The sequence below is a fragment of the Mauremys reevesii genome, linkage group 1, assembly GCF_016161935.1.
Source record: "Mauremys reevesii isolate NIE-2019 linkage group 1, ASM1616193v1, whole genome shotgun sequence".
In the NCBI taxonomy this organism is placed as follows: domain Eukaryota; kingdom Metazoa; phylum Chordata; order Testudines; family Geoemydidae; genus Mauremys; species Mauremys reevesii.
Genome location: NC_052623.1, coordinates 352,373,304 through 352,382,887, shown reverse-complemented (window position 1 = coordinate 352,382,887; position 9,584 = coordinate 352,373,304). Strand labels below are relative to the sequence as shown.

At 46.1% G+C, this 9,584-nt stretch overlaps 1 protein-coding gene across 2 annotated transcripts in view; it reads left to right on the top strand.

Moving 5' to 3' along the window:
* Positions 1-318: 318 nt before the first annotated feature.
* The window catches only part of CHCHD3 (coiled-coil-helix-coiled-coil-helix domain containing 3), a 260,383-nt gene continuing 251,117 nt past the window's right edge, over positions 319-9,584 (top strand). For both annotated transcript variants that reach the window (XM_039519888.1, XM_039519887.1), the window contains exons 1-2: positions 319-491; positions 3,953-4,064. In XM_039519888.1, the coding sequence (XP_039375822.1) occupies positions 408-491; positions 3,953-4,064 (196 nt within the window). In that variant the 5' untranslated portion in view covers positions 319-407. The remainder of the gene's footprint in view (positions 492-3,952; positions 4,065-9,584) is intronic.

Sequence of the window (9,584 nt, the reverse complement as noted above, 5' to 3'; positions counted from 1 at the left end):
ACGCAAGAGAACTACATTTCCCAGACTCCAAGAAATATATAGCTCCCAGCATGCAATGGGAGACCGGTTAGCTCAATGGGGACCCTGGCGGACTACTCTACCCAGCCTGCACTGCGTCTCTCTCACCCTTTTCGCCGGGCAGTCGTGGCGCTGTGCATTCTGGGACTTGTAGGGCCCGCCCGCTGGAAGTTTTCGGTGGAAAAAGTTTCCGGACCCATTGCCTTCCCGGGCGATTTCCATGGTTACCGCGTAGTAGCCAATGGGAAGGGGGCTTCTATCGCGGGGAGGCGGGGCTTAGCCGGCGGCCGGCCAATGGTGGGTGGTGTTGTGGCGGGGTGCGCTGGCAGAGGGGTGTGCGAGTCTCCTTGGCGCTGTCCCCGGCCGTGGCCTAGCAGCCTTGAGCCGCGATGGGTGGCGGCGGGAGCAGCGCTCGGCGCGTCACCTTCGAGGCGGATGAGAACGAGAATATCACGGTGGTGAAGGGCGTGCGGGTGAGAGAGGGGCCGGGCACCCATGGGACGCGGGGCCCCGGGGGCAGAGCCCCTGGGGGCGCCCAGCGCCTCGTCCATCTGCCCCCACCCCCGGCAGCTTCCTCCTCCCTCCACATTTCCCCTTCTGCCCCAGGCCGGGGACCCGCTCAGCTTCCCACCGTTCTCCTGGGTGTCTTCCACCATTGCCCCATAGACCCTCCCTTGTCCTCCTCCCGTCCCGCTCTTCCTCCTCCTGTCTCTGTGCCCCCCCCCCCCACGGCACCCCTGTTCTCGCCACTGCATCGCTCCCTGTCTTCTCCTACCCCGCTGCATCCACTTCTCACCTGGCCCTGTTGCATTCTTGTCGCCCCCTGTTCCTTAGCCCCTGGCCCAGCCACCGAGACCCCTCCTCTCCTCTCTGCCCTCCACCTGGGTGTTTGCAGGAGGCCCAGCATCCTTGTGGAGGCCGGGTGCGTTGTAGGAAGCTTAGAAGAGCGTGAGAACTAGATAAATTCATGGTGGCTAAGTCCATTAGTGGCTATTAGCCAGGCTGGGTAAGGAATGGTGTCCCTAGCCTCTGTTTGTCAGAGGGTGGAGATGGATGGCAGGAGAGAGATCACTTGATCACTACCTGTTAGGTTCACTCCCTCTGGGGCACCTGGCATTGGCCACTGTCGGTAGACAGGGTACTGGGCTGGATGGACCTTTGGTCTGACCCATTGTGGCCATTCTTATGTGGCAGTGAAACATTCCCGTGAATAGGGAGCTATGATCTTGTCGTCATCAGGATTTATAAGGAAAATTTATAGGAGGACGTGAAGAGGAGGGATGCTGAGCTGGAAGAGCCTGCACTTTCTACCTTGACTTCCTCTTGTTTTCCGCTCACCCTTCCACATGTCCTATTTATTTCTCCGTCTCTCCTTTCATTCTGTCACTGATCAACACTCACACATAGGTTTTTCTGTGACACTAAGAGGGTTTGAAATGCCTTGTTCCCTGCATCAGAAGATTAAAGTTTTACCAGACAAGGCACTGTAGGGTTCTTGTTGGGTGGTAACAGGTTGCCCTTTCCTGCCATTTCCATGGAAGAATGCTCCAGAACAAACAGGGATACCTGGTGCTTTACATGAGTATTTTCCCTCTCCTGGTTATCTGGTAGTCTCAGGCCAGGTCTACACTGGGTGGGGGGATCGATCTAAGATACGCAACTTCAGCTACGAGAATAGAGTAGCTGAAATCGACGTATCTTAGATCTAATTAAAATTACTTACTTTGCGTCCTTACAGTGCTGGATTGACGGCTGCGGCTCCCCCGTCGACTTTGTTTCTGCCTCACGCACTGCTAGAGTTCAGCAGTCGGTGGGAGAGCAATCAGGGATTGATTTATTGTGTCTACACTCTACACACGATAAATTGATCCCCGACAGAATGATCGCTACCTGCCGATCCGGTGGGTAGTGTAGATGTACCCTCAGACACTGCAGTTCAATGTACAGAAAAGCCTTGTATTTCTTCTTCACCTAAGGCACTCATGGTATTTTAAATACCTCAGTGTGGTTTAAAGTAGCTCTTACATCATTGTTACTGTCAGCGTGACAGCACTGGTGCTGGGGAATGGATAGGACATTTGGAAGAGTAAACTTGATTTTAAAGTATTGGGAATTAATGTGGGTTCAGATGTGATATAGGGAGGACATGGACAAATGCAGTTCATACTGTATTTATATCTTTATCGATCAAGCAGTTTTAGAATCATCTTGTTTTTTGCTATGTCTGTTATGCCCCAGTGCTGCAAATGCTTATTACTCTAGTGAATATCACCAGTGTTAGTGGTAATGCTCACATGAATAAAATTAAGCATATGATAGAGCAGAGGTAGGCAACCTGCGGCACGCGAGCTGATTTTCAGTGGCACTCACACTGCCCAGGTCCTGGCCACCGATCCAGGGGGCTCTGCATTTGAATTTAATATTAAAGGGAGCTTCTTAAACATTTTAAAATCCTTATTTACTTTACATCCAACAATAGTTCGGTTATATATTATAGACTTCTAGAAAGAGACCGTCTAAAAACATTAAAATGTATTACTGGCACACACAACCTTAAATTAGAGTGAATAAATGAAGGCTCGGCACACCACTTCTGAAAGGTTGCTGACCCCTGTGATAGAGGGTCAGAACCAGACCTGGGTTGAGGTTGACTAAGCCTTGCAAATAAGGAGGATGGAATAATTTTAAACCTTCAAGTTTATTTGATCAAAGACTTAGCAGAGAGATTCAATTAAGAATTTGTACCAATAAAATATTTTTAGACAGGGTTTTATTAGTTATGTAATTGGTTTTGTATTTTGATAAAGTTAAAACTAGATTTTAATTAGCCGCAACCTATTTTTCACAGGAGAATCTGACCAAAAAGTAAATAATAATGTTTTACTACTTTTTCCAAAAAGGTGCATTGGCGGAACAAGATACAGTTGTAAATTGGAACATTATAAATATTTCATATTTCTACTCATTTTACTAATATTACTGTCAAGTATTTCCCTCGGGTCAACTAGGCTTATTACAGACTAGGCCTGAATCTGTGCATTCATTTCTTGTTCCCACGTCAATGCATATTCATTGAAACTATTAACAAATGTGGGAATTCTGAGCTTATGCTGATGTTAGAGTGGATTTAGCTGATGATTACACTTGCTGTTGTTATTGTTAGTATTGTGGTAGTATCTAGAGACCCCAGTCAAGTCAAGGCTCCTTTGGGCTATGTGTTATGCAAACACAAAATATGATTCTTCATTAGGATCCAAATAACTAAGAAAAGAGAAACTGATGGACAAAATGTAAGCAATATGTCAACAGTACAGAACATTACATTTCCTATGCTGCTTCCATTTTTCATTGTATTTCCCTAGACCAATTTACTCCCCACCCTGCTGCTTTCTGTTCATATTCTATAGCAAGTGTAGGCAACCTATGGCACGCGTGCCAAAGACGGCATGCAAGCTGATTTTCAATGGCACTCACACTGCCTGGGTCCTGGCCATGGGTCCGGGGAGCTCTGCATTTTAATTTAATTTTAAAAATCTTATTTACTTTACCTACAACAATAGTTTAGTTATATATAGTTTAGTTAGTTATATATTATAGATTTATAGAAAGAGACCTTCTAAAAACATTAAAATATATTACCGGCACGCAAAATCTTAAATTAGAGTGAATAAATGAAGACTCGGCACACCACTTCTGAAAGGTTGCCGACCCTGGTTCTATAGCAAGCCCCAAATGCCCTTGTTCCCCCTGCCCATATTCAAAAATACCTCCAGGCTCTGTCTGGAGAGGAAGAAAGAAAGGCATGGGGGTGGAAGACCTATTCCTTTGCAAAGCTATTTCAAAATCTTTGATTAAACTTTTAGATGTTTGGTTTTTATTCTGTGGTTTTGTTTGGCGACCTTTTTTATCTTGCTGGGTTTTATGTTTTTTCCAGCTGTCTGAGAGTGTAATTGATCGTATGAAGGAGCCTTCTTCATCCACTGCAAGGCCACAGTTTCAGCGACGATCAGCATCTGGTGATCATGGCTTGCTTGGAGGTGATGCAGGTATGGCCATACTTTCTGAGGATTGGGGGAGAAATAGAGCATGGTGATGTTTTCAAACTACTATGATAAACTTGTTACCATTTTGTAGAAATGACTCTGTAGGTTAATGTACCTGCTTATCACTTTGTAAAAATAAGACAGTTTTTAGAAAATTTTAATTGTTAAGTTATCCTATTTGATACTCTTTCTTTGCCTGACATTTGACAATAACCCTGTCGTCTCCAAGTCAAGTGATACTGATGGACTTGGTTTTGCTTATTGTTCATTAAACGTTTTAAAATGCTTTATTAAACACATAAAACAAATAGAGAAAAAATCTAGTCAGAACACTTAAATACTCTCAAATTTGTCATCTTATTTCTTAACTGTGATTGGAGTGTTATGTATGTTCTTGCTATTGATGAATGTATCTTCTCTAAAAATTCGGTAAAAAGAAGCCTGGTTTCTAAGTTGCATAGAATGTCATAAAAGGAAAAAGATCTCTGGTTACAAATTTTCTAAATTATATTGAATATCTGTTCAGGGGAAGAAAATAAAATGTTAGTTTAAGAAGTAGCTCTCAGGTTCTGATGCTGATTTTTCTTTCCTGCTTGTTTGTGGTTGTTTTTTTTTGGTCAAAATCAAGTGTTAGCATTGTTTTATTAGACATATACAGAATATGCTTTAAGACTGATACTTTATGTCTTGTCTTTGCCTTGATGAAAAAAAGGATAATTGTAGCTCGTACTAAATGATGATTACCCGGATTATTATTTATTTGTATTTTGCTAGTGCCCAAGAGCCCCGGATAGGATTAAGGCACCATTGTGCCAAACCCCATACAAACACATATTGAAAATGGCCTCTGTGCCAAAGACCTTGCAATCTGAATTAAGATAAGATACAACAAATATATGGAGGGGAGTGGACAAGAATAACAGTGATAGGAGCATATAATTATGTGACAATTAGCAGGTTTCATGTAAAACTATTTTTTAAAAAATATACCAGAAATATTAATGACAGGTTTTAGAGTGATAGCCGTGCTAGTCTGTATCAGCAAAACAATGAGGAGTCCTTGTAGCGCCTTAGAGACAAACAAATGTATTTGGGCATATGCTTTCGTGGGCTAAAACCCACTTCATCAGATGAATGGCGTGGAAAATACAGTAGGCAGGTATAAATATAAAGCACGTGAAAAGATGGGAGTTGCCTTACCAAGTGGGAGGTCAGTGCTAACAAACCAATTAAATTAAGATGGAAGTGGTGTAGTCTCAACAGTTGACAAGAAGGGTGAATACCAAGGGAGGGAAAAATCACTTTTGTAGTGCTAATGAGGCCAATGCAATTAAGGTGGCCCAATTCAAACAGTTGACAAGAAGGTCTGAGTATCAGCAGAAGGAAATTAGTTTTTATAGTGACCCATCCACTCACAGTCTTTATTCAGGCCTAATTTAATGGTGTCCAGTTTGCAAATTAATTCCAGTTCTGCAGTTTCTCGTTGGAGTCTGTTTTTGAAAATTTTTGTTGGAGAATTGCCACTTTTAAGTCTGTTATTGAGTGTCGAGGGAGATTGATGTGTTCTACTGGTTTTTGTTTGTTATAATTCTTGATGTCTGATTTGTGTCCACTTATTCTTTTGAGTAGAGACTGTCCGGTTTGGCCGATGTACATGGCAGAAGGGCATTGCTGGCACATGATGGCATATATCATATTGGTTGATGTGCAGGTGAACGAGCCCCTGATGGTGTGGCTGATGTGGTTAGGTCCTATGATAGTGTTCCTTGAATAGATATGTGGACAGAGTTGGTAACGGGGTTTGTTGCAGGGATTGGTTCCTGGGTTAGTGTTTTTGTTGTGTGGTGTGTAGTTGCTGATGAGTATTTGCTTCAGGTCTGGGGGCTGTCTGTAAGCGAGGACTGGCCTGTCTTCCAAGGTCTGTGAGAGTGAGGGATTGTCCTTCAGGATAGGTGGTAGATCCTTGTTGTGCTGGAAAGGTTTTAGTTGGGGGCCATAGGTGATGGCTAGTGGCGTTCTGTTACTTTCTTTGTTGGGCCTGTTCTGTAGTAGGTGATTTCTGGGTACCCTTCTGGCTCTGTCCATCTGTTTCTTCACTTCAGGAGGTGGGTATTGTAGTTTTAAGAATGCTTGATAGAGATCTGTAGGTGTTTGTCTCTGTCTGAGGGATTGGAGAAAATGTGGTTGTATCTTAGAGCTTGGCTGTAGACAATGGATCGAGTGGTGTGGTCTGGATGAAAGCTAGAGGCATGTAGGTAAGTATAGCAGTCAGTAGGTTTCCAGTATAGGGTGGTGTTTATGTGTCCATCCCTTATTTGCACTGTAGTGTCCAGGAAGTGGATCTCTTGTTGGACTGGTCCAGGCTGAGGTTGATGGTGGGGTGGAAATTGTTGAAATCCTGGTGGAATTCCTCAAGGGCCTCCTTCCCATGGGTCCAGATGATGATGATGTCATCAATGTAGTGCAAGTAGAGTAGGGGCGTTAGGTGATGAGAGAAATATTAATGATATCAGTATTCCCTAATAGCCATTTGCTTAGCTGCTATCAGTTCCCAGTTTATCACAGACACTGTGGTAGAAATGGGTCTAGAGTCAAGGTTTCAATGAGGTGAATGTAGCATCTTTCATCTATTGTACTTGAGTGTGTTACAAATATTAAGCATTAAAACACACCTGGTAAGGAGCCACCCCCAGTTTACAGAATGGGAAACTTTGACACGGAGAGGCAAGGTGATATGCCTGGTACCGCATACTGATTAGCAGTAGAGAAAGGAGTGGAAACCAGATCTCCTGACTCCAGGGTGTCGTCCAGTACCTTTTTTAAGTCGATAGGAAACTTTCCATTGACTTGAGTGGCATCTGGAGTAGGCTCTGGTGCCCGGCCTCAGCCCCATTACTATCCAGTTTAGTTAAAATCATGTAGTTCTTGTGACACTGTGTGCTGTGTTAGTGTTATAAAAAGGGCCACTCCAGAGGCTGCACTTTGTATCTTTTGACTGAAGTCATACCCTTACCTTTGAGAGAATCTCATTGTGATCTATCCCACCACAGTGCTAGGATGCCCTGTAAAACAGTAATAATGTTCACTGCTGTTGCTCACTATTATCAGTGTGGGCAGTTTTAGAAAATAAAATGAAACAAGTGTTGAGAATGGAGTCTCATGTTTAGGCAATTTGGAGTGGGTAATCTGTGCACAGGATTGGCAGCCAGGATTTTCAGAGGTCTAATCCTAGTATGTATATAACTATACACTTTGGAGCACTATGACTTCTGATATTGATGTAATCTCTAACTTAATTTGTGGATTGATTTTCCATGATTCAATCTGCCAACTGTTTATTTTTGGAGCTGAATTTTGGGGAGAGCGGTGATGTCCACTGGCACTGGGGCCAATTGGAAATGCTGGCTGACTCCCCCTGCCCTCCCCCTGCCTGGTTCACGCCCTCGGGGGTTGGCTGGGTGTTGTCTGGTTTTGTCAATCCTGCCCTCTCCTCCCTCCTCCCTCCACTCCTCCCTGCCTCCTCTCCTCTCGTCCCAAGCGCGCCTCTCGTCTGCTGCAGCGGCCACTGCACCTTCCTGCATCAGCCCCTCCAATGGCGCGCTCCTCACGCCTGCGGCCTGCAATGCGTTCATCCTCTTCCACTTTGGGCTGCTTGGGATAGGCGCTGCTGCAATGGGGCTGGCTTGGGACGCAGTGGGCTCATGGAACTGGGTGCTGCGGGGCGTTGGGGCCTTCCGCGGGGTGGTGGGGCAAGCATTATTGTGGGGCTGGGGAAGGCGTGCATGGAGGTAGTTTCCTCCGGGACAGGGAATTTGGCCATCCCCATGAAATAACTGTTAGGATGTGCAGATGCCTGCTCCCAGCCCTGTGCATATCCTGCTGCTCATCCAGCTAGCCCAAGAGTGCGCCAGTGACAGGGACACCCAAACAGCCAACCTACCAGCTTACCTGTGACGTTACCCAGCTACCTGCTCACGTTTCTAGCGTCTTTAGCTACCCTGCCCCTGTTTCTTTACTCCATGCCCCTGACTCGTTCTCTTTTACTTGACCCTCTACCCTTGACTTACCCATACTTCCATTCCGTGTAAACGTAAACAAAAATTCATTATAAATTAAAAAAGTTTCCTTTATACATTACTCAAAGGGTAAGGTGTTGTGGCTGGACAGGCTGTGTGCTGTGGGGGTGCGGTGATGTAAAGTGTGCGGGTACTCAATGTGAGGATGGATGCCTAAACTCAAGGAATGACATGTCGGTGCTCTGGGAATGTGCAGTGCCGCAGGGCAGATGCTTCTTTCAGCGGCTGTGACCGGATATCTGGGATAAAATGATGGAGGTTGGATACAGATTCTTGGACTGGATTCCTCAGCGGTCCAGACTCAGCTCCACTGTATGGACCTCCACAACCGCCAGATCCTGACAGCTCCCACACTCCACACCCCCTGACACTCTCCCCCACCACTCACCACCCTCCCCAGAACCCCCAACTGAACCCACTGTGCACCACCTACCTGCCCCGTGTGTGACCTGTGCTGCTCCTGCTGCCCGAAAATTGTATATGGAAACTACACCCCCCCCCATATTAATTACACCCCACACTTCCCCCGGCCCCCATTCGTCACAGTTGAAAAACAAAAAAACAGGACAAAAAGTAGTTAACAGGGTTTTATTATTTTTTATTGTGAGTGGTGGAGTGTGTGGGATTGGGACTACTGTGGTAGTGGAGAGTCCCTGTGAAGGTGACTGTGCTGTGGTGGTGTGAGGGTTGCAGGCACTGTGCTGTCCCTCTGTGACAGTATTCCAGCAGGGGGGGCCTCCCCTGGGAGCCTCCTTATTTGTGTGGGGGAGGGGGGGGGGGGTGCTGGGTCCGCGGTTGCCTGCATCCACAAGGCAGGGGCCCTGTCCTCTCCCTCCCCTCATGTCCTCAGCACGCCTCTGTGGCGTCTGTGGTTGTCTCACACAGTCCAAGCATTCCTTCGCTCGCCTGCTTGTCTTCGCCTCCCAGCCCCCTCCCCTCCCGGCTGTCTGCCGGTCGCTGGCACAGAGAGTCGCGCTCCACTTCCCTCTCTGCCCTCTTCAGCCCGTAGTCTTTCGTTCCATCCTATTCTTTTCAGCCTCTTTCTCTTCTTTTTCTTCGCCAGCCTCTGCAGTGATACATTTCTGTGGCACTGTGGGAGTCTGTGAGGCTACATTTTTGCAGGGAATTAATTGAGTCTAGGCTTTCTTTGTGAACAATTTCTGGGTTCTGAGTCCTCTCTGTGCTGGGGCAGAAATCATTCTGTGGCCTTTGCAGAAATGTCGCCATTCATTCCTTCCTCGGGGAAAGCAAAGTCATTCCTTCCTCATTCCTTCGCGCGGATCCCAACGCAAAAACAGCTTAGCCCAAGCCCGGCATCCCAGAATTGCTTTGGCATATTTTATGTGCTGTGCCGTGCTAGATGTGTATATGCTTTTGATTGTGGTACTGCAGCATGTAGACACAGATGCCCGCTGAAAGAGGCAGCCAACAGCAGACACTAGTGCAT